This window comes from Anabas testudineus, chromosome 4 (assembly GCF_900324465.2).
Source record: "Anabas testudineus chromosome 4, fAnaTes1.2, whole genome shotgun sequence".
NCBI lineage: Eukaryota > Metazoa > Chordata > Actinopteri > Anabantiformes > Anabantidae > Anabas > Anabas testudineus.
The window spans coordinates 10,266,151-10,291,365 of record NC_046613.1 but is presented as its reverse complement, the minus strand read 5'-3'; the positions used below and the strand labels follow the sequence as shown (position 1 = coordinate 10,291,365).

General features: G+C 43.6%; 1 protein-coding gene across 2 annotated transcripts in view; it reads left to right on the top strand.

The window, feature by feature from the left end:
• Positions 1-321: 321 nt before the first annotated feature.
• ssbp4 (single stranded DNA binding protein 4) overlaps positions 322-25,215 on the top strand; it is a 72,618-nt gene continuing 47,724 nt past the window's right edge. For both annotated transcript variants that reach the window (XM_026346002.1, XM_026346003.1), the window contains exons 1-4: positions 322-377; positions 9,887-9,959; positions 13,208-13,269; positions 19,563-19,647. In XM_026346002.1, coding sequence (XP_026201787.1) covers positions 322-377; positions 9,887-9,959; positions 13,208-13,269; positions 19,563-19,647 — 276 coding nt within the window. The remainder of the gene's footprint in view (positions 378-9,886; positions 9,960-13,207; positions 13,270-19,562; positions 19,648-25,215) is intronic.

The following is a 25,215-nucleotide window of genomic DNA, read 5'->3' as shown; positions in this document are numbered from 1 at the left end:
GAGCAGCTCTGCGGAACAGCGGCTGAGGAGGAAAAAAAAAAAAACCCAACAGAGGACGGTTTCAAGTCCCCCCAATAGAAACTGTGCCTGATTTGTGGCCAATGTTGGAGATGTAAAAAAAAAAAAGAAGAGAAAGAGAGGGAGGGAGAGGAGAGAGAAGAAGGAGGGTGGAGGAGGGAGGGAGGAGGAGGAGGAGGAGGTGGAGAAGGGGGAGGGGGGGAGGAAAAACACTAAAGGGGTAGCTATGGAGATGGAGCGTTTTCCTGGCTGCTTTCTTTGACAGGTGTTGAGTGGGGCAAAAGTCTTAAAACAGAATCCAGCATGTACGCCAAAGGTAAAGGAGCTGTCGTCCCTTCCGATAGCCAAGCGAGAGAAAAGTAAGTGAATTCCGCGCCGTGTGTGAGAGTTTACCTGCTTATGGTGAGGGCGAGGGGGGCAGAGGAGGGAAGTCCAACTTTCGAAACTAGGTAGTGTAATTTCGACGCGCTGCGCTGCGCCGGAGCGCGCTCCCCTCCGTGCGCCTTCTGCCTCCCCTGCGACCACCGTAGAGGTGCGTCCGGGGGGAACTTTTGGGGAGGAAAAAAAGCCTTTTTTTTTTTTTTTTAACCTAGTCTTTGCACTTTTGTGTCTTGACAAAGGATCCGGGCGCTGACACCGTGCGTCCGAGCGGAGCGCACACACTTTACTGTAACTTCGTGCGCCCTCGTTTGACAGCGGCGGCGTTTCTTAGGTGTTTGTGATTCGTTGTTCTGAACCGCGGCGCTTCTGCTGGATCTCCAGCAGCAGGTTGCGCCTTTTCCTCCGCTTCTTTTCGGGTGAAACATGCCTCTCCTTGGGGTGGTGGTGGTGGTGGTGGTAGGTTGGTTGGTTGGTTGGGGGGTGGTGGTTGTTGTGTGCGCTCGTCCCTGCGCGGACACTCTCTCGCTCGCTCCTCTCTTGTAAACTTTCCGAGGTGATGAAGCTGCTGGATGTCGAGTTGACTCGTTTTGCGCTTTTTTGTAGAAACACAAACGCGGACGGAGCTGTGCTCGGGATGTTTGCTGTTTTCTTTAGAGACGTGAAGCCGGGTGCGAACAAACCTGGCGGTGAGGTGTGTGTGTGTGTGTGTGTAGGGGGGGGGGACTTTTTGTCCCGTTCAGCAGTGGTAAACTTTTAAGCATCCACTCACGTGAAAGGACAGTGCCACGAACATTTAAGAGTTATCACTAGATCCCCGAAAGCGCTGCACTGTCCGACCCACTGATGAACACGGGCTTGCCGACTCTTAATGCTTCTTATTTCTGTGAATGCTGTGAAATAAAATCATTGTGCAGTGACACAGCTCTGGCAGAAGGATTGTGACTGTATTGAATTGGGTGCAAGCGTTTTTTTTTTCTTCAGATAGGACAAAAAGCCAAACTTTGAAAACGCAGCTGTCCCACTGGACTGAAGGCTGCACCGCTCTTTCCTCCAGTGCTGCCTGATATTTATTTCACTATGGGACCATTCACAGTGTTGGACCTTTTCTTTCACACCCTCCACACTTTAGATCAGTGTAGTCTTTTATCATCATTAGCTATTTTAGGCTCTAAACAGTCTGAGTGAGCAGGGATCCCTGCTGGGATGCAATTGTAATCTGAAAACACTGTCAAGTCCTGGGAGGTTGTGCTGCTACCACAGCACCTCATACATCTGTAATAGAAACAAAATTTCTTTAGAGACTTGTGTATTTTTTGATGCATTGCCGTGTCATATTCAATTGATTAAGCTTCCTAGAGATGTGGCTCGCTTGTGTGCTTAGCGTAAGCTCCCCTCAAGTTTGACTTTGTACACGTTTAAAGCCACGGTTGTTTTAATTTCACCCCCAATTCACATCGGCTTATTGGGAAATGAAGCATCTCCGTGTGTGTTTGTGTCTGTGTCGAGGTGGAGGAACGAATCCTGAATGAAAACAGTCCCATGTGGTTTTATTAAGCAGCAGGCACGGTGACTTTTGAACCAGCATATGATGCTTTAATATTGCACATCAACTATCAGCAGACGTCAGGCTGCGTTTACACCTGTTTGTGTGCCTCAGCCTCGTTGCTGTGTGTACAGTACAGTGGAAGCAATGGGTTCAATCTAAAAGCTGTGTTTTTAGGACAGTTTTTAGTTTCACTTGTTTGTTCAGGAAGTGTGGATTATGTTTCATGTGTTATTGGGAACAGAACCCAATCCACAGGCAGCATTTATTTGAAATGATATTGTAGGAGGAGGATTAATAATTGGACTCATAAGACAATGCACGTCTTTGGAGAGCCGCAGCTGACGAATGCTTCTGATTCAAGGCTACTTGTGAATAACAAAAGTCTTCCACTTGTTCATTTACGTGTGCTTGTTTGCATCTAATTCCACCCCTCGTTTCTCCCAGCCTCCACAGTAAATGTATTATTTAAACTTCTGTCTATGTTTGGTTTAGTTTGTATCTGTGTGTGTGTGTGTGTGTGTGTGTGTGTGTGTGTGTGTGTGTGTGTGTGTGTCACCAGCCTGTAGCTAATGTTCACACATAATGGATGGCGTTTGCCCTCTCCCCTCACCTGCCTTGTCACCCTAACCTGCCCTGCAGGGCCAACACATGTTTCCTTGTAAATGTGGAGCTCACAACAGCTACTTCAATGCATCACTGAATTAGCTCATATTCATATTTACATATTCATATGGGTCTTTACATAGTCAGATAGTGAAAAGAGGGCACCCCGGATGGACTTGTATGTGATTAAAGCAGGCTCAGTCATCACAGCTGCACAGTCGCTTAGAGAATCGATTATAAAGTCATTTATTTACTTAATAAAATAAGCTATAATTTAAATTTTACTGTCGCTTTCTTGTTCTTTGTCTCTGAAAACTAAGTTTAGAATCAGTTGTGGTTAACAGAAAAATAAAAATACCAACATTAGTGTATATCAACTCTAATTAAATATACTATTATTCCAAAGAATACCATTATTCAGGTAATAGTTTTATTCTGTTCTGGCTAAATCGCACTACAGACTACTGCAGTTACATTAGCTACACAAAACTTGTTGTAGAAGACCGGTTGAGGTACTAGAGAAAATGTCATTTGTACTTGGCAGTGTTTACCTTGTACATTTGAGAGCAGACAATCTGAGGGTGTGAGCATGTTAGTTGTGTCCAACAATTAGGTTCAACAAGGAAGAAGTTGCAGTAGGGGAAGTTCATCCATGAAAATATTTAGATTTATTATGAACTGCTTCCTTATGTAGTTCCTGTAGTGCCTTTTTCTGACATGAGCATTGTTTGTCATTGTTGTCTCACTAAATTCCTAAAATGTTTGAGTTTCACAAAGTCGTGGCCTAAAGAATGAACTTTTAACTTTTACCATGACGCTTATTTGGTTTTGTCAGTAATCTGGTTTCATTTTGAGTGACAACCAGTTCCTGCAGGTTGAAACTGAAGCTTAATCTCACTCTTAAAGTTTTGTAAAAGACAAAAATAAAACTGTATCTGCACTTCATTTTACGGCGTTGTCTCGATTAACCCCAAGAAAAGAGCGATTAAAAAAAACAAACTTGTAACAGCTGTGGCTTCAATGTGCTACAACTTCTGTGTTTTCTGCTGGGAAAGTGTTTTTTATTAGCTCTTACTATTCCAACCAGCCCTGACTCAAATACCTAGCTTATATCAGGTTGGGCTTGATACTTGTTTGGTGCCATCATGACGCGTGTAACCTGTTGTACTGTGAGGCAAAAACAACAACAACAAGACAACAAAACACGTCATCTAGTGTTTCTAGTGCTTCAGGTATCAGCCACCTGAACACTTCTCAGGTTTACTACACAATACCCTCCAACATACAAGCTCAAGTGTGATACTGTGCACGAATCCGTGTGTGTCGTGTTTTTAAAAAATGTCTTAAAAGCCTTGAATCCAAGGTTTGAATCCAACTAGTTTGTTGAGATATACAAGATAAACCCCACAGTCCCACATACATTTCACACTAGCGTGGATTCCTCCACACAGCCAAGGCCTCGCCACACAAGTGCAATTCAGCCGCCTGGTCTCGTCTTGAGATCACAGGTAGCCGGCACGAGGGGGGGAGTGAAGCGTTTTCTTTGCACATCCTTGAGAAGCATTATTGTGATCAGACATTTTGTAAAAAAAAAAGCAACTTGCTAACAGTCACGATAAAGAAAAAGGAAAGAAGCGGTGCCCTTGTGACCAAAGAAATTAATTACTCTCCACACTTCTTTTCAGGCTTTTACTTTAATTTAATTTGAACAGGGGTAAAACAGCAGCTTCAATATTAATGTCACCTTATTATTTAGTAACTGGAACCTTTTTGAAATGTGCAGTGATGAATCGAGCATCTTAATTAAAGGTGCCATTCACAAAAATATTTAATTGCGTGATCAAACATCTCTTTTTTTTTTTTTTTTTTTAAAAGCATGTCCTTATTTTCCAAAAGAAGCCTGCTCCCCATGTTTGTTTACAGACATTTTTTTGTGTGATTTCGAGTGTTGCTCGATTTGTTTGGGGAAAGAACGTCAAGTGTAAAGTTAATCAGTTTGTTTTGAACACGGGGTTCTTTACATCCTCCACTCCTCCTCTGGCTCCTCCCATGTATTTACATGCAGTTTAATAGGGATCTTCAGGTCTGAATGCATGGTTTTGAGTCTACACAGATGGCTCTGCCATCTGCATTTTAGCCTTTTGATGGAGGCACAAAGAGCTGCGCACTAACATAGGCAGAAACACTGCACTAAAAGTAAAGAAACCCTTGATTTACCCTTGGCACCCTTTGGCTGACTGTGCTTTCATTCAGATATGTCAACAGCCAATTAATGCCGCCTTTCGTCAGCTGCTTTGGGTGCATCCGCACAAATTTGTTAGTTTTCTCATTTGAAATAAAGGAGACAGTATAAATATTGAGGCTATGTGCCTGAAGTTTGGCAACAGAGCACACGCAGGAGAAGTGTGCAAGTCTTTTATTGTCCCACAGAGAAAAGTGTGTGTCTGAACAGACATCAGGTAAATAAAACTTTTGTCTGACATAGAAAACAAGTGTGTCTTTGTAAAGTTTTGGACAAATTTTCCATCATTCGTTTTATTGTCCTTATTAACTGCTGTGGGAGGAGGCTCTGGCAATAACAAAACTATGTCAGCTATGCCAATATGATCCCTTATCACAAACGATTATAAAACTCTCTTCTCCGCCTCGTGCACTGAAACCAGAGTTGTGAGTGGAAATCAAACTTTGCTGAAAAGCTGTGGGGCAGTTATGAGGTTAGAGGACATTTACAGGTGAGTCTGTCAATAGGTAACATCGCAGAGTCAAGCTGGCTGCTGCTAGAAAGGGAGAGGAGTCTACTGTAAGCGTGCGTGTGTGTGTGTGTGTGTGTGACTGTGTGGATTAACCCATGGCTAAAGCCACACGTGTTTACACGCTTATTGACACTGATTTGTTTTGACAAAGGAGCTGCCATAACAAAGCCAAGCAAATATAAACAGCGTGTGCAGTGGGAATAAGCTTTAGCGGAACAGCTTCGCAGTATCACAGGTGTCTCGAACAGACACTCGGGCTCTCGTTCACCTTCAAGTCGTACATCAGTACATTTCCACCCATTCACCACTACGCTGTCAGATCTATAGTGCTTTTATAAGATGACTGTTCCTTTTTAATACTTAGGAAACGGTGTTATGTGTTTTTATCCAGCTACGCTTTGTGTTACATTCAGGACGACCACTGGATCTATAAATTATGGATGTCGTATATCTTTATTCTTTTCTGAAGCTGTGGATAATATACAAAAGCAGATGCAGTCGCAGGCCCCGCTTAGTCTTCCCTCATCATTTCCTCCATGCATACCTTACCTCACCCTGCCCCCGCTCTCACTGCTGAATAATTGAAACAAAGACATGAAAGTTAATTTGCTAACTGTCTGTGTTTCAGCTGGCTAAACTCAGCTGAGATGCCCTTGTCTCTGGAGGTAAGCGAAGGAAAGGGAAGGCTCGATGGGGCAGCCTGGGGCTAAATGTCAGGTGTGTTTCCTGGGGACGAGGCAGTAGGAGAGATTTCCTTGATGTGTGGACATGGAGCAAAGTACTAGATAGACCACATGAGGTTAGAGGCGGGGAAGGAGAGACCAGAAATAGTATTTCAGCTAGAGCCCAACCAAGCTGCTTTATTGTGAAAAAACAACTGTTGCAAATGATTTTCCAGCTGAAGAGAGAGAGAAACAGACAACAGATGCATTCTCTAAAATCCCGTTCCAGCTCTATATCATGAGCATCAACATCCATTCAGCAGTAAAAGCAAAGGTCAAACATCCCTCCTCCCGCTCAGATCGAGCACCTATGTCTCATTGGGTCATTTTCATTAGCAGTATTGTTAAATTGCACTTGTAGATGTCTTCGGCCAGGGAAGGAGAGAGTGAAACGTATAGTGGAGGAAACGTGAGACGCGGTGACGACTGCACGTGGTTGTGGTTTGTCATGTAAGCATCTCATCTTTTATTCCTGAGTGACATGTGTAACTAGCGCAGGGTTCACATGGAAGGAATTCAGGTTTACAGTATCCACAGACAAAAAAGTTGAGGCCTCGACCTTCAGTTTCCCTCCAACACAGCTCTCCTGGACACCAGAACCCCCCTCGTGTCTCCTTTATCTGCCCGGCCTTCCTTGGGCTCTGCTCTATCAGCTCGCAGAAAAGTCTCCTCCTCAGCCGACTTTGCTCCTGACAGAGTAACAAAAGGTGTCCCCTGAAGCCTGGATTGAATGAGTGTTTTTAAATAATGCATTGCAGCTGGGGCAGGTGCCCATCGCTAGTGCACAGAGCCCCCTCAGATCACACCAGTCACCTGCCATGAAAATTTCATTGCCGCAGTGCTCATGGGAATCTCTGTTCAGTGTTGTACAGTGCGGATGGGGAGTATAGGAGCTGACGCCTGCCGCTGGGTATTTCACACTGTGAAAGGGAGTTCAAGTTTTTATTTATTTTTTCCCATTTTACACCAATGGCCCGTCATCCAGAACATGAGAAATGTAAATGAACCTTAGACTGTGACAAAAAATGACAAAACACCCAAAACAAGGGTGAGGATTCGATCGTGAACACCTTACATTTCACTGTTTTATCTGGATTTTCCCACTAAAATAAATGTAAACAGTGTCTTCCGATTGGCGAGCTGCCAAAATCCCGATGAGAGATCTGAAAGAACTTGTTTATACGCTCATCTGAGTCAGCTTCAATTATCACCACGAGCTCAGTGAGCAGCAGCAAAGTGTATGTATGTAACTTGTTGTGTCCTGTGTTTTGCTACGCAGGCAGGAGGATGCCTTCCTTACGTTGTTGCAGTTCCTCCTACAACTCAATGGTTTTCCCCATCCTAATTTCTGTTTTTGTAATTATACAAATACATGTAATATTCTCATTAAAATCACACTAAAATTGAAAGACAATCAAAGACAAGGCGGTAACAGACATGTGTCAACCATAAAGTGGCATCTGTTAAAGAACTAAATGTGATTTTGTACTATTTACCTTTTTACAGTGCACATTTCTACCATAAAATCTTTAGCTAGCTTTTCTTTTTTACTTCATTACTAATTCTAAAGTCGTACCAGTGTGCTCAGTAGGTGCAAATAAAAGCCTCTGAAGTGAACGTAGCTATTTTATTAACACAAATTTTAAGAGGACACCTATGTAAAAAACGACGGACACACTCCTGCACAGCACTGATCAGTTTCATTCCACGATACCAAGGACAGTCCCTCCATTTGAGATCAATATTAAACCTTTACAACAAGCAGTTTGCTCCTACTCATGCCTCTGTAGTAGTGACACCTTACACACAGACCGCACTCCTGTAACACACACATACAACACAGACAAACACACTCCACACAAAAGAAAAACTCAGTTGACCAATAAATCTTTTCTTTAAATATTGTGTTTACACAGCACATCTGAAGTCAGTGTTGATACAGTTGTATCTGATGTAAGAGTGGGAAATACAAGAGATGATAGCATCTAGTGTCTAATGCCAGTTGAAATGGGTTCGGACCAGCTGTAGCTGATCTTTTTCCTTTTGCAGACGGTTGTTAAGACATTGCAGGAACTTCAGTGGTATCTTAGAGGAGATAAAGAAGGTTGTTCAACCCCGGCCCTGCTCATTATTGATTCATTCAGTATCATCCGCCATCAACCCAAATATTACTAACTCTGTGTCTGCTTTGGCCTTGATGCATGTGATCAGCGTGAACACAGTCGCCCTTTGTACACAAAAGCACAGCAGCTCCTGTCTTCTTTGTTTCATCCCTGGAAACGGTTGCACGCAGATGATCGCAGGTTCTGGGGTCCGTCCCGAGGACAAAGTTTGCTTTTGTCAGATTGAGGTTTCCACTCGAGCAGGTGTGCAGGATCAGTGTCGGAGATGTTTAGGATTTTGTTGCGGATACAGCAGAAGACAGTGTTGTACCCTGTATAGTTTAAGCTTTCTGAAGTCGGCTACAGCAGCACCGACCCCTTCTTGTCTGCCAGGAATCAGTGTTGGAAAAGTTAGAAAGGAGCTGGGCATGGCAACAAGGATGAGTCAGTTTTTAAGAGAACGACTGTAATGATCTGGTCTTTCTGAAATGGAGATGGTTTTAATAAAAAAGATTCATAACAAAAGGAGAGTCCTTCGTGAACTTTCTTGCCTTTTGTGTTGTGTTGACATTTGTGTTGACATTTGTTCCATCAGACTCCGTCTGAGAGTAAAGTGGCTATCGCTGGAAGATGGTTAGCTTAGCTTAGCATAAAGACTGGAATCAAGTGTGGATCTGTTAAATGTAACAGCATGTACCCACTTGCACGTCTTAAGTTCACTAATTAACATGTTACTTCTTGTGTTCTCTGCTCTTTCCATGACATAGAGCACAGTCACCATATTTCTCTCACCACCGTTGCTCCCTGTGTTCAGCCATTTTTGGGAGAATGGATAAATATCAAGAAACACAGTAAATGGCTTATTACCTAAATTAATAAGACATATATTTACTGAATCAAATGATTTCCTGTTTTGTGAAAGACTTGCTCATCGAGCCAATCCCACTGAGAGTCAACGTCCAACTCGTCAGCCTTCTGCTAACCTCTATTTGAGCTGTTTTTGGGTTTATTTTAGGTTATAGTAAGTATGAATACTGCACTTGTTGGCATGTGAGCCGACTCTATTGGGCGACGGCTGCCTCTGTATCTGTTGTTTGTGTTACATCTTATCAGTAACAATCCTGTAAGCTGATATTTTAGGAATATGTTTCCATATGTTTTTCTGGGGACTATTTTATAATGAATGACAAATGAATCACAGTTTAATGTTTTGCCATTTCCAATTCTGCATCTGATGCACAAATAGCCGCGTGCGATAAGAGGAATCAGAAAACTATGTGGCGACATTTGAGAGTCCAACTTCATCCACATTTGTGTCTACACTGTTTTGTTTTCAGCCTTCGTGCCTCAACAGCAGAGTTCCTAAAACCACAGGGATATGGCTGAATGCCACTGAGGCTCTTTAGCTCAGAGCTGCGGAGCTTTACATCACACATTTACAACCCCTCCACAGTGTATATAATCTTCATACTGTAAAATCTTGTTTATCCAAGCTCCATCTAAAATGACACAGTAATGATTTTCTGCCAGTCGTGCACATTTGTTGGACTTTCGTTGATGAGCTACTTGGAATAAAACAAGAGCCATGTTTTTATTGATGAAGAAAAAGCAAGCGAGCTTGTTTATTAATTTTGAAATAATCTTTCGAATGAGCACGTCTTGCCAGAGTTAAATGAGGATGTTTGAGAAGCAAATGGAGTGTAAAAGATGTGATACTCAACGCTGACTTCTCTCTTTCCTCTCTTCCATTGTTTTTTCCAGGTTAGCTTTATATGTGTATGAGTATTTGCTGCATGTCGGCGCACAGAAATCAGCACAGACCTTCCTGTCAGAGGTAAGAAGTTCTTTCATTTTGCCTTCCTGTTCATAAAGGATGAGAGTGATTCCCCTTCTATTGTATGACCAAGAATGGAATTCACATTATAGGTTGTGCTGGGTTCAGCTGTTGAGTCATCTCACTACAGGCCAGGGCTTTCGACTGACCTGTAGTAAGATCTGTGACAATAAACTACTACTACAATACTTTAATAAGCCAAAACCTACTTTTATATAACTGCAATGATCTTTTGACTGTTTAGTAATTCAGGACAATGTAAACATGGCATTGCTGGGCTGCTTAATGTAACCTTATTAGCTGGAATTTGTAATCACTCTATAATTAGAGCATTTTGACATGTAAGCATGGGCTGTTGCTAGTTTTCCTCTTTGACATTTAAAAAAACAAAGTCGGGTGCTGCAGTCAAATTGAGTATACTTAGTATTTGAAACCATTCCAAACATAACCATTTGTCTCAAGTCTGCCAGACTTATTAGTCTCATATTAGGTCCCTGAACTGTTGAAAAGGTAAGGTCTCTAATGTGTTGCATCCTCTTCCTTAATGGACATCCTTCCTGCTAATGGTCCCGTGTCGGGGCCGTCTCCTGTACAACACCTCTCTTGCCCACTTGCTTTATTCAACTCCACTTAATACACTCCCTAACACTGAGAGAGGGGTTTAATGCCAAGCAAGGTCACGTCCATATCGTTCAACTTTAATACTGACATTATTTATCTGTCATTTCATCAGGTGAACTTGGTGTAGAGCCACACAGAGACACAGTTGCACCAACATGAACTCGCAGGTGTGTGTAGCACACACACGATGCCTTCACACCCAGGAGCGAGAGTTTAGTAAGCTAGATGTCAGAAGTTCAGATCACATGTAGACATATTTTAAACTAACTTTTTTTTGCTTTAAGTTAAATGCAAACACTGATACCAAACTCATATCTTCCTACGATATGTGAAACTACTGTGAAGCTAATGGCCAGTTCAAAACAAAGCCTGGAAACCGAAATGAGCAACTAAGCTGTGTCTGTTCAAAGTCAACAAGCAACTTGACAGGTTTTTATTTTATTGAACATTTCATACCTGACGTAGTCAGATGCACCAGCTGTTTGCAAGTTCTTCTCCGTCCTACCTGTTCTCCAACTGGATTGTGACGGAAGTTCTTACATAAAGATTATTGTTACTAATATTTACCCCCAGAAGCAGGGATCAGTTGAGCAGCTGACTGAACTAAAGCAAGCTGTGAGAGAACTGGTCCTGTCAATACAACATGATAATATCACCATTATAATCATTAAAAAAAGTTATATGTCTTCCAGTGTTAAGATGATATAGGATTTTTGAGAGGAGAAAAAGTAGAAAAAAAAAAGAAACCTGCCCTAAATCGCCCTCACAGAAACATAGATGTATCAATCAGACGCAATCAGACAGAAATTGGTTGCCTTTGCTTATAGTGTGCACGCAGACAGTCAGCGGGGTGGGCAGGGCTGCTGGAGGCTGGCTCAGCTGCCAACAACGAGGAGCGGATGTCTAAAATATGAAGCAGAGAGGGGGGAGAGCACAGAGAGATTAAGTGGTCAGGCTGCAGAGAGCCTCGCTGATTTTCAGAGCCCTTGTGGGTGAATCTTCTCCCAGAGATTGAGTGTTATTGGTGAGCTGCTGGAAAGAGGTGAAGCTCTGGGTCACAGGCAACCCGAGGCACACACACACACAGATTCACACACACTAAGATAGACTCATCCAGGAATTAAAACAACATCTACACAGACAAGGATTAAACGGCATATACGCACGCACACACAGTCTATATCCACAAGGCATGCATATTAAGACTGCTAAGCCAATTTGACGCCAGTTGTCTCAAATGTTGCGCCTGCAACAGTATATTGCTTAATGATTTTGTTTACTTCAACCACGGGTTATTTTTTTTATTTAGTTGTCTCATATGGTCAGAGTCAGTAGATTTTGATTAGACTGACATTAACAGGCACATCCAAGCAAACAGTGGGGCTTGACCTTTCACCTTTTCTGCTACATGTTTTTCTAGCAGCAGGGTTTAAAGTGTTCAGGAATTTCTCAGGAGCTCGCAGACGTGATTTGTAATACTCGGCTACATCACTCAACATCCAGTGTTTGTGCTGAATCTCACTCATTGTTCTCGAGCTCTTCTTGAAGCACATAAGGCCTGATTGCCCTCTCCCTGCTTTATTCTTTTCCTCGTGTTCTTTCTTTTATACTTTGATCATTATCCCATATTCACTTCTGTTCTTCTCTGTGTCCCCCTGTTAAACTTCCTCATTCTTTAATGCTTCCTCGTTTCCTGCTAATTCTCCTGCCCCTTTCTCTCTTTGTCTTTTTACAGTGTGGCGTTGCATTGAGATCTCTCTGTCTCTGCATCTCGTCATTTCTGTCTTCACACACACATGCACACATTAAAAACACACACAGACATTTCAACGGATAAGGGAAAGACACGCCACGGACCAACACCCCTTCTCAGTGCCAGCTAATGAGAGTGCTATCACCTGGACTCTCCTGCCTCAATTAGCCTCTGTTCCTCCTTCAGAGAGAAGCGCATACATACACTCACATTTATCATATACACACAAAACTCTTGTGTCCCCAGGAGGACTTTGCCTCTCTATGCTCTCCTGCACAGTGCAACACTCAGCTCTTTAGCAGCATTAAATCAACAGGCCCACACCCACATGCAGCACATCACTATAAACTGCACTGGGGAAATCTATACAATGGACACTTGAATGGAAATCCAAAGCTTGGAGGTGTTTGTCTGTGTATATATAGGGAAAATAGAGAAATCCTGCTGCTGTCACGCTGTCGTCACAGACTCTGGTGAATCATCTCTCACACTATGTGCATGCATTGAATCTGTGCATGATTTTGTGTGCGGAGTCATGTCAGTAGCAGTGTGTGAAGCAGGCACTGGGTCTGCTATCTCTCACTGGATCTTATCTCAGTGTCCAGATACAGGAGCTCTGCTGACTTGTGAAGGCAATGGAGAGGGCTGCTGCTTCAAGCCAGTCACAGTATCTTATCCACAAACTCCGCATTACACTTCACTACGCTGCCCGTCGACCTATTTTTCTATTTAACTGCCACTCTGTCTGTCTAAAGTTGGGAGGACAGTTGAGCAAAATGATTACATTATGCATAAAACATGCTGCGGTGTCTAATTTATCATCCCCCTCCTCTGTCTTCTACCCCTCGTCCTCTGTCCCACTACTTTTCCTCAGATCCGATGGGAGAAGAACATCACACTTGGGGAACCTCCAGGATTTTTACACTCATGGTGGTGGTATGTATACATTGGTTCTGTCTTTCACTCTCTTTCTTGACCACACACACACACACACACCTTTTTTCAGCAGCTCACATTAATGCTGTCGTAGTATTCATGGTGGTCTGAAAGAATGTGCAGGAGTGGAGAGGGACAGTAATTGCAGGGAATGCTACGTGCATCATCTCACACATGTTTAAGTGCTGCACTCCCGGCGTCGCTCTGATTGACAAGTGAGTTAACGTCCTTTGCTCTTTGTTACTTAAACTGTAGTGTGCACTGTCCAATCAAAGTGAAAAACACAGACAAATCTTCTTGCACTATGGTCCACTCCTCAGGCGGATCATGACAACTTTGCCCTCACAAATACATTTTTCATAAAACTATTGGGGTTGTAAATAGGAAGTATAATGATGCCACTGATTTGGTGAGTTTTTCATATTTTGGCAAATTACAAATGTAAATCACACTAAATCTAAAATGTGAAGTCTGATAAGGACAATGTCTTGATGGTTTTAAAGTAACTTAATTGCCTCTCTGAGCTCTTCTGCTCTAGCTGCTGTTTGCTGAGTGGGTGAAACTACAATAAACTAGTTTTCTTTTAAGAAGCCCAGCATGCACCTGTCTCATTCACCTCATGTTTGTCTCGCATCTCTTATACCCTTCAGCTTCACCACTCCCTCCTGAAGTTTCTGAGTATGAAAGTCTTTGCTCTGTCGTAAAGGTTGTAAGACTTTGTTTAACCTGATGCTCCAGTTAAAAGAGCTAGGCTCTGATGTGGGTTGTCCTTTCAGCTTCTTTACACAAATCTGTCAGATCTGAAAATGCTAAATAAATAGAGGTCCGTGGGATTACGGCCTGACACATACAATGTTTTTCTCCTTGTCGGAATTAGAGATAATAGAAACACTCAAATGTAGGATTCTCCCTCTTTAGTTGTGAGACTGAAAGCTAGAAAATCCAGCTTGAAGACGAAGAGCTGTGTAGACGGGCAGTAAGGTGGAAACTGGACAGCTGCAAGGGATGCAGACAAAGAATCAAGCAGACAGAGAGGCAGAGAGGTTGAGTGTCTGAATCCTCAGCAAGGCAGCACGAGAGGCAAAGTGAGCCAGGATAAGAGGTTTGACAGGGCCCGCTTTGTTTGTCATTCATGCTATCCTGCTCATCCCCAAAGCCCCCCAGTCAGCCCAGTGCAATAAGCCTGGACATGCGGCTTCATTCATTCATCCTCTCTGGCCCCACAGTGTGTTGTAAATGTGCAGCCTGTTGACATGGTTCATAATGGTCCTTAAAGAGCCTGGCTTCTCTCAACCTGACAGCTCTCAATTGGACAGCTACTAGTAATACTGACAGAATGACATGCACAAACATACAGTGCAGCATAAGTTTGCTCCCACCTCTGCCCGGGCTCAGAGAGACTGGCAGCGTGTGAGTGTGCGTGTTTGTGTGGTAGTGGGAAATAGAGAGTGAAACCGCGTGCTCGCTTCTAGTGTGTGTTCTGACTGTATTGATATATTTCAGCAGAGTGTGGGAGATGACGTGTGTGTATGCGTGTGTGTGTGTGTGTGCGTGCCAGAGAGCCGTCATAGAGTGGGCTGATGATTAGCCAGACTGAGCAGGGCAGGGCTCCAGTGTAGTATGACCTAGCTGAGGGGCGTCTGTCTGGGCCACTCAGCACGTGGACATGAAGACTCACTGGGGGTGGGGTCTGGGGCTTGGCTGCAGGGGGAGAAGGAGAGGCGGAGACCACTGTCCAACCCCAACGCCACTCAGCAAAGCCCCCTCCAACACCAAGCCTCCCCCAAAAACAAAAGCTCCAGATGGTAGGAAAGCCACCAACCTCCCTCATCCCTCACCTTCACTCCCCCTCCCTCAACCTTTGTCTGAAGGCCTGTCCCTTTGTTTGCGGAAGAGAGACCCCGAACGGATTAACTCTTTGCATTCCACCCTCTTTGTGTTAAACAGCCAAATCTAAGACCCGGACTCCTCCACCGCAACACGCCCCACCCCCGTTGTCCCCTCCTCAGCATCTCACTGGGGTTTTCTTCCCTCCTTCTCGGCCTCTGTGTTGTTTCCTGTAGGACTGCGTTGATGGGTGGGGGGGCTTCAGAACAAGACCACAGTAAGAAAAGGAGGGGGAGGGATACTGGGGTAGAAACAGGGAGGCTGGTGGTTGGGGTCACTCATCCACATCTGTTGTTATGGATGGCAGGATAAAGAAAAGGCTCAGTGAGGGCTGCAGGTGTTGATTGTGTCATTAGCTCCCTCTCTATTGGACGCTGCTAGTTGTCTCCTCCTCATCCCAAAATCGATTGCTTTAACCAGTTTTCACTGGATGGCCCCTGAATCCTCAACACACAACCCCGCAAAACGTACACACATGCACACAAACATCAGCACAACAGCAGTATGTAGAGGGATCCTCTGTGTGATAGCCTCTAGCTGAAATTCTTCTTTGCGAGGGGCAGAGAAAACAGTCCTAAACGTCTGGACTGCTCTTTATAAACAGGTATCAGACAATCTTCCTCCCCCTTTCTCCTTCTCTTTTCTTGCTTCTCGTTTAGTGTGTCTTTCTTTCTCCACATCATATTATTCACATTGTAAATATAAGCAGCCAAGATGGAAAACACATTCACATTAGCCTCCTAATTGTAATTCAGAGTCACAGGCATTGGGGCTTTTTGACAGCTATGACATTTCTCACTTGGTGAAAAGAAGTACAGTGGTAGCAAAATGGCTAGAAAGTCTCCATCACTAACAGTTCCATCTGAATATAATCCAATTTTAACACTAAGACAGTCAGCTGTATAAAAATGAGCCACCATATACACTGTATATAATTCAGGGTGCTTGCTGTTGGGTTGGTCATCGTACCATAATGCAAGTGCACAGTGTTTTTTGTTCTTCTTATTCTTTCAGCATTTCAAATACAAACCAAATCTAATATAGTAGAAATATGCAAATTGACAGATACCTTCCCCAGTCACGGCCTCCAAACCATTTGAAGTGGGTCAGTGTAGAACAATTAAAAGCAAATTTGTACTTCCTGATACTGATGTAAATGACAGAGAGTCAGTCTGAGTGCAGACCAAAAGGTTGTCCACACCAAAAGTTTGTCCCATCGTGTGTCAGAAAAGTAAACCAGACTCTCGCATGCATTTATCAAACATATATATATTGCGTTTATAACCTATGCTATTTAGTGTTTGTCTGTTTTTAATGTTCAGTCATACAACAAACAAAGGAGCTATTCCTCTTGCTGTAGTGCACATTTTGTGGAACATGCCCACATACACATCTCCAGTTATAGTAAGATTAGAAACATGTACATATCTGTAGTTTGGGTACATGTCTGTCAGAGGGTAAACCGGAAGTGTGAATTACCTTTAGGGCTTGGCTTCACCACCATTCATAAATACAACATTTCTACAACTACTGATAATAATAACTGGATTCACAACCCATGCAGAGTTCAACATCCAACAGCACCTATACAACTTTTTTTAGTTTCATCTTAAGCCATTAGTCTTCTTGCAATGACAGTTGCTGTATTTATTAGCCACAGTCCAAAGGGAGTCTTCCTGATTTACATGGCACAGTCATGTTGTTTTCCCATGCTTGCTTGAATGCTTCACTGCTACTAGGAGAATAGCTGCTACTCGAGTTAAGGTAATAAAAAAAAAAAAAGGTGTTTTGATTGCAGCATTTTTGTCCCGCTAAGAAGAGCATGTTCTGATAAGAGGAGGAGACAGCACAGTTAGCCTTGGGTAACTTTATTTTTTTGCATGGTGGTGCTTTCACTTGTGGTCTGTCTGCATTCTTATCTCCATCTGCCTCCATCTCCGTCATAATTTCCATTTCTTCTCTCTTCTTACGCACTGGCTCGTCAATGACACACACACACAGATTACCATGTAGACTTGCCACCACCAGCCATGTGTCTGTTTTCCTGTGTCTTTGTGTACTCTTCTTATTATAACGAGAAAGCACATTGTAACCACTGGCTTTGTCAGACCACAGTTAATTGCAAATAATCATCGTGATGGCATTTAATTTTAGTAATTGTCTTCTTCTGGACGGGTGGACGCTAATCCCTTCCTCCTCTGTTCTGGATACAAAGTGTGTTTGTGTGTGCGCTGACAGCACCAGTTCACACTTTTTAGCCTTGTTTCTCATTTGAATTATGAAAAAAAAAGTTTGCATGACCACAAGCTGCCATCTCTTCTTTGACTCTTTAAAGTAAGGCCAGTTGAGGTTTTCCTCTACACAGAGTTTCTTGGCTCAGACACCACCAGTTGCTACCCACAATGCCATAAAGAGCTTCCCATGATGAGATGATTAGATTGAAATGATTAGATAATTGGATAGAAAATTTACTGTTACAAGCGTATGCAGGGTATAAGATTTCTTGCAGATTGCCGGCGCTAATTAACTGTGAATGTTGACTTCCTAGATCATTTCTAAAGATTAGTGTCTCTGAAAAGGAAGCGACAACAACTATGGCACAGGCTTTCCCTCTGTTTGTGGGTGGGACTGTCAAACCAAAGTTAACAATGGCCAAATATTGATGTTGGCCAAAGTGGATGTTTTCCTGTTTTCCTGAATGCACCATGACCCCCCCTGCGCTTAATAAGGACATTTGACACATTTTTAAGGCTGATCCCACACACCTTTAATCCCTTTTTGCATCCTTTTCTGCCTTTTGATGCATGTCAACAGCCCAGCAGAATAATGGCAATCTAGGTCTCTACGTTTAGACTCATCCACCAGTGATCCTGCTTCAGATTATGCAGAGAGCCAGGGAATGAAATTTCCCTGCGTGTCTCAGACAGAGCCGTGTCAGCTCTTCAAATCGCAATATATTTCAGACTTCACAGGGCAGGAGATGTTAGATCACCTTGCCCCTACTTACGTGCCTGTACCTGGTTGTGTCTTTTCGGTAACAAACCGTAACGTGCTTCTCATTTCATTTCCCTGAGAGCTGATTGGATTTGCGATGGTCGCGCCTTCTCGCTGTGGTTCGTCTCTGACAGAGCAGCAATCTCTTTAACACCAAGCGATAGATATGATAATGTACACTGACTTTATTGTCAAGTGACAGAAGGGCAGCACGACACACATACACCATATGTTTCCACTGCTGCCGTTTTTGCGCAGTCCCTTTCTGTTCCTTCAGCGTCCTCTGTGTCTAGAGGGGACCTCAGTGCTCGCTGCAAGCTTCAGGGCACCGCCTCTGTCTTTTAATCTTTAAATACTTTAATAACACATTTCTATTTTAGTTCATATGCTTTGTGAGGTTGGTACTGTGTGCTTAAGGGTTGAGATTTATTGTTTTTATTGTATTTTTAGGACACCTATTGGTCCCCTCTTGTTTTCAGTCAAAAGAACATAAGGGAAAGTGTAGATGAGTGATCAGCATTATTTTATAATAACCATATTTATGACATAATAACCTACACCGTGAAAATTAATCGTCTTCTTCGATGGAAAATTACCAACACGTGAAAGGGTGCTACTGAGCTACTCTCTGACAGTTCTGGGTGATCAGCTAATATTTTCTGCTCCATTTCGCAGTCTGTCACATCAAGTGCCACGGCTGTTCCTAACATCAGCACAAAGAATGCATGTAACAGTTTATTTGCACCCTTAAATGACAGCAAGAACTTCCCTTTAGTGAGTCCAGCAGTCAGTTTTTTATGCATCGTCCATTAGAAGCAGTATCTTGAACAAGGAGAACCTCTTAATGTGGTCTGGCTTACCAGGTACTTAATAACAGTGCAGTAATTAACGGGCCATTTGGAGTGGGACCTGGTGGCCCTGCTGCCCTGGAGGAGTTGGATTGGTCTAATTAACTAATATGAGTGCAGCCGATTGGGCAGTAAGTAACATAATCACAGTTGATTGGTCAATATCCTGCAGGTCGGCAGGGCAGACTGAGGAATATCTGGTGGCTGGTCGTTCTAAGATAAAGGCTCTGTTGAGCTGCTGAGCTGCAGGATTCAGGGTGGCGTGTAGGACTGTGGTGTCCAAAGAGGATACTGCAGGTTACTTTGCAGGTTTTGCATGGCTGCATATGTTAAAACACCATTAATCTGTTGTCATACAGTATGTGTGATTTAATACATATAAACTAATGAATAATAAAAATAAAAAAAAGCAGAGCAGCATACATAAATTTGTCTCCAGTAGAGATTTCCAACTATATCCAGAAACAGAAACACACACACTAAACTAAACCAGGAACTTATTTTGTGTTTGGATGATGGTGTGAAGTGTCTAACTGCTGCTGCTCTCTCGTCCTGTGTGCACAGTGTATTCTGGGATCTGTACTGCGCTGCCCCGGACCGGAGGGAGACATGCGAACATTCCAGCGAGGCCAAGGCTTTCCATGACTATGTGAGTGAACTTAACTAACCCTCGGCTTGTGTACGCGGGGGGAGGGAGTGGGGGCGAAAACATACACTTCAACCACCACACCGAAGCACACATTGACACATGCTTGTGAGCACGCGTAAGCAAAGGTGGAGCATGCGTGAAAGGGAAGGAACTCTTCTTCTCACTCCTGACTCTGATAATGCTGCTGGTTCTTGTTTTGACATGTCTCTGCTTCTTGCTGTCTGCGTTTCTGGTCTGTCTGCTGGAAGCCTCCGTTTGGGATGGGACACACTCTGAGCCAGACGTCTGAAAAAGCAAGCTTTTAAAAATGCAGCATCTAGGATGTTCACTTCTATATTTTATGCGAAGGCCTTTAGACGCCTACCTTTGAATTTTTAGGTCTAATAGACTCTTCTTGCCATTCTGCTGCCATGCTGCTCCACCTTGATTAGATATCAGGTTTCTAACATCTGCCTAAACAGCATGACATTGTAGTTCATCTGCTGGAGGCACTTCCTCAAGCACTGACCCCTGACCCCTCAGGTCTTAGCGAAACTGTCAGTCTGGGGGGAAAGGTCACAGCACTGCCTGGCTATTTATTGGTCCACTCAACGTGTGCAGTAAAGGTCAGAGCACATAAAGCAGCTGGCTCACCATTAACACACACATTCACACACAATGCATATACACATAGGACACATTTAGAGCTGGGCAGGCTTTGCTGGTAGTGGCTGCAGGGGCTGGATTGGGTGATGAAAGGTCAGGGACTACAGCCCCCTTGACCCTCTCGTCTTCTGAAGAGCCCGGGTAGTCGATCACTAACCGATCGAACAAACAGACGATTCTAAAGAGCTGGTTGATGTGAGTGGATTGAGAGTCTTTGTTGGTCCCGCTCTCATTATTGCAAATGACCTCCTCACTTTCTGTCAGATTGGGATTTCATATGGTTTTCCAGTGCTGTATCTTGAATGTCCTGCTTTTCCCCACATTAAATATTTGTGTTATGTTGCTTAAGTCGTATTTGAATAAGGATTACGTGGGCGTTGGGATGGCGACTGGATAGACTGCTCCAGCTACTAGATTATCATTCCACCTGGGCTGAAGTGAAACCTGAAATGGATTAGAGGTACTATTCTTACCATACGCATTTCATTTAGGCTGTTTTAGCCTGTAGCCAGTCGCCCATTCGGTTGAACTCTCTTATGAGGTTTGACAGCAAAAGTGTGCGCTCTTGTCAGCTGAACAGATTACATTTGTTGTGCATGTCCTATGCATGTATGTGTAGGCACGGATTGATGTGTGTGTCTCCGCGCCTGTGTGCGTGTGTGTGTGTGTGTGTGTGTGTGTGTGCGCGCGCATGTGTTGGACCACCATAAGATTAATTACATGGTTAATTAAACCTAGTAGTTAATTAAATCTGACAACTGTGTCTAATTAATCTAAATGCCATATAATTTCCTACACCTTTTCTCAGAGGTAGGCCAGCTGGATACCTGCATGTCAGCTCTTTAACATATCTGGTTTGACAGCCCTGGCCAATATATGGCTGAACTGCTGCTTTTCTGTTGCTGTATAAAGACACATGTCATGTGTTTCACGAATCTGTGGCTACTCAAGTCAGTCAGCTGAGAGTCAGGGTCAGATGCTGCACAGGAAGTACAGTAAGAGTAGACTTAGCTTCCAAATTATAGCAGTAACTGGAAGGCTGTGGGGTCGCAAGAGCTTATTTTAACAGACAAATGCATACGTTTGTTGTAGTTCAAGGGGTCAGTCAGTGTTCTTTGACCTTTGACCTGGCTCAAGTTCATGAGGTCAAAGTGTTTGAGCTGTCAGACTGAGAAGGATGATTTGTTGTTGAAGCATTGGAGAAAAACTTAATTGAGGACTAATTGTTAGCCTTTTATTCCTTGAGTATGTTTAGTTTATTTATTACGTTACATATTCTTATGTCTTGATTTGTGCTGAGTGAATAATTCAAAATCCAAAACTACATGATTTAGTTGTTTTAATAAATGGAAATTTTCTAGATGTCTTTTTATTCAAATCCTGACAATTCAGACTCCTATTTGCTCTGTTTGGAAACTTTGAGTTCACCCCTTGAATATAAAAAAAGTTATGGTGTTCCTGAACAGTGTTTTGTGGCACACCAGGAGCCTGTAATGACTGACCCAGGAGCCCGTGCTTTTTAGTGATGCTATTTTATTGCAAGGGAGTAAATTGGACGTTCTTTGATTTGGTCTGTAGAACTTTAGATTTAACCCAAAGCAACATCCAACTGTAAAATGTAAAGTGTGTGTGTGTGTGTGTGCGCAACAATAAAACGCTGTGTGAATGTGCTTTTGTGGCGGCTACTCTGTGTGTGTGTGTGTGTGTGTGTGTGTGTGTGTCATTGTGACAGGGAGAGAGAGAGTGTCAGGGTCGAGGCGTGTGAATCCCCAGGGTGATAAGGGGTCTGTCTGTTTCTGATTAACTCTGGCTCCTTGGTCCCCACAGACCGACGGCCTGATCAAGTCTCTATCACGGCCCCTCGCTGATAACGGCTCCCTCATTCCCCGGAGTCGCCCCAGATCACAGAGTGAAAAACAACACGGCTCCCAGGAGTCGCACACTCCGCTGAGTGACGCACTGCTCCATGTGTCACTCAGCGGGAATAGTGAAGGAGGAATGTTAGAAAGATAAACCAGAACTGGTTTGTTTTTATTTAGATTTGATTTCTTTTTGTAATTGATGGTCCTCTCCAGTAGCTACGCTGTCAGTTTGTCGTGGAGAGCAATGAGAAAATCTCTGCTCTGTGCTGTAATATTGATATTTAAATACAGTTTGCTTGTTTCTTTCCTCAAACTCATTTGGTTGCTAGGCAACATCAAACCACAGTAGAGTCTTAGTTACAGATTGGTTTGGCTTAGCTCAGTTTGGCTCAATTTGGCCCAATTTGAAGGCACCTCTTACTCAGCCCTGTCCTACTGGCCCCCATTGACAGCAATGATGTAGACTTTGTGGACTCTCCAGTTTGGGAAAGATAATGGAATATAATGTGCTAATCCTCAGATCTGGGGACTGGTTGACAGCTAATCCAGGGGAATGTGGTGGGATTGGAGCCCTGGCCACACTCCCAGAACTGGAGGCCCCTGACTAGCTGGATCAGTGCTTGGCTTCACCCCTGGATGGTGAATCTGTTATCACAGACACTCGAGCTCTCACGTAGACACTCGCACACATGCAGGCACGCTTGTGTGCATATCGCACACCCACACTCGTATGCAAATGAACGCTCACTCTCAAAGTAAGTGAGATGATACTGTATCATAAAGAACCGGAACAGCCTGAAGTCTTGTACCTCTGTAAAGCAATTTAAGTGGTCTCTTTTGTCGTCCTAATTGTTGAAGTTTTGTTTCTGTCTCTCTCCCTCACAGTGCCTTTTAATCATGTTTATTTCCTAAAAGAGATCCACATCTTATGGTCTTCTTTTCTGCTGGAATTCAGATGTTCCTTAAAAAAGCACTTTGTTAAGTAAAACGTATCTGATTATAAGAACGTGGCATGTCTTTAGTAACTAATATGAAGGAGTACAGGACCGGAGCTTTGTGATGAAGAAAGCAAACATATTGACAAGCGAGCAGACATTAAAGAAGCCAGAGGAACGAGTCTCCGCTTCTCTCCGCCGCACACACACTCGCAATCACAGACAAACAGTCTTTCAGGAAGTACACTCGGCCTTCTTGTTGCAGATATTTAGCTTTTCCCCAGCCACAGGTCGCAACCCTGAACATCTGCGATTCATGCCAATCCGGGTTCACTGCCTGCGGAGTGTCACAGATTTAGTGCCACGAGTGCGTCATTCACATCGCAGTGCTTCACTGACTCCACTCAGCTCTTGGCTTACTGATGGGAACTGTCACGATGATGTTTGAGATGGAGGAGTCAAATGCAGACATCTGATATTTCCTTTAGGAAGTTGCACTATATCCAAAATAAAGTATTTGAACTAGTTAATGATTAACAGATTAGTCCACTGACAAATCACTTATGTTCTAAGTCAAATAAAAATGCCAAACATCGGGCTACCTCGACACCTTGGTGATATCGGTGAATGTCATTGTCAAAGGAAGAAAAATATCCATCACAATTGGTTCTTGAAAGATGACAAGCACTAAATGTTAAAAAGTTGTTATTCTGAGCATCCACTTATCGACAAAGTGAACTTTAAATCAATTAATCTACATAAAAATATGAAAACAAATGTTTTGATGCAGTGCACACGTTGTAGATAGACGGTGGTGCACTGTGGCCTGTTGCCTGCAGATTCTTTGAGAGGGTTAAACATTTGTTAGGCTGGACCACAGTAACAGGTGGCACAAGGGGAGGAGATGCACTCTGTAAACAACTGCTGATGGCCAAGCCTTTGTCTAGTCTCTGTGTGTGATTTTGTGTGTGTCTTCCATCGCCACAACCCTCTATGTTGCTGCACCAGGTGCTCACTCACCTAATTTTAACTCCACACATTTGCTGAAACCCTTCTGTCCCTTTCACAGCTGTCTTTGTCTCTGGCCTGTTTTTCAAAGACAGAATTTACTCAGAATTTACTCTGTTTTTCAGCTCAGTTCCTCTCAGGTCTTTTTCACCACCAACACCCCCCACCACTGCCATCCTCCACCTCCCCATGCTGCTCTTTCTTTCCCTTCCTGTCTGTTCCACGCTCTCTTTCTTATTCCTCCCCCTCTCTCCTTTTGCCTTCCTCCCTGCCTCCACCACTCCTCCCGCCGCCCTCCCCCTCTCTCAGAGGAGATTGATTGGGTAATCTGGCTGGGTGCCAGCAGTGCCCGCTTTCTTGCTCGGGGGAAGGAGAGAAGCGGGGGCGACATGACGACATGCAGGAATAATAATAACATCCATAATATAGGCAGAGTAGGTATGGATGGAGGGATGAGGAGAGAATAAAACACAGAGCAGAGGAATGGAGTCGGCGTTGGCACAACAATATCTTCTTCATACAGATTCTCGTGGCCACTTTGGTTAAATTTAGCCTACACACAAATGGCATGTCACAACGTTGTGTCTCCATTTCTGTCCGTCTATCTGTCTCTCTATCTCTCGCCCCCCCTCCACCACCTCCTCCGTTTGCGCCTGTGTCATCTTTTAATATCAAACAGTGTGTGGAGTGCAGGCTGCAGGCAGACGACCGTTGAGCATGAGGACGCCGTCTTTGTGTGCTGTTGTTTACCGTCTAAATGAAAAAGGCCAGTCGGCTTCTCTGTCTGTGTATACCTTTCCCTATCTGAGGGAAGCAACAAAGCCTGAAAGTGCTGCCCTCAAGCTGTGTGTGTGTGTGTTCGACTGGAGGTCTGGAAGAGACAGAAGCAGGAGATCAAATATTGTTTATGATTCCCTTCCTTGCAGGTTCATTCTGGGCAAGCTTAAACTGTGCTGTGGTTTTAGCCTTTGATCTTGAATCTGCAAGCATGCGCTCCTGGATCTGTGTTTGACAGAGACGGACAGATGGATACAATAAACCGGGGACAGAGACAGAAAGACGTGAACGAGGGTGGAAGAGAAGGCGAGACTGAAGGCAAGGAGGAGTTGCAGAAAGGA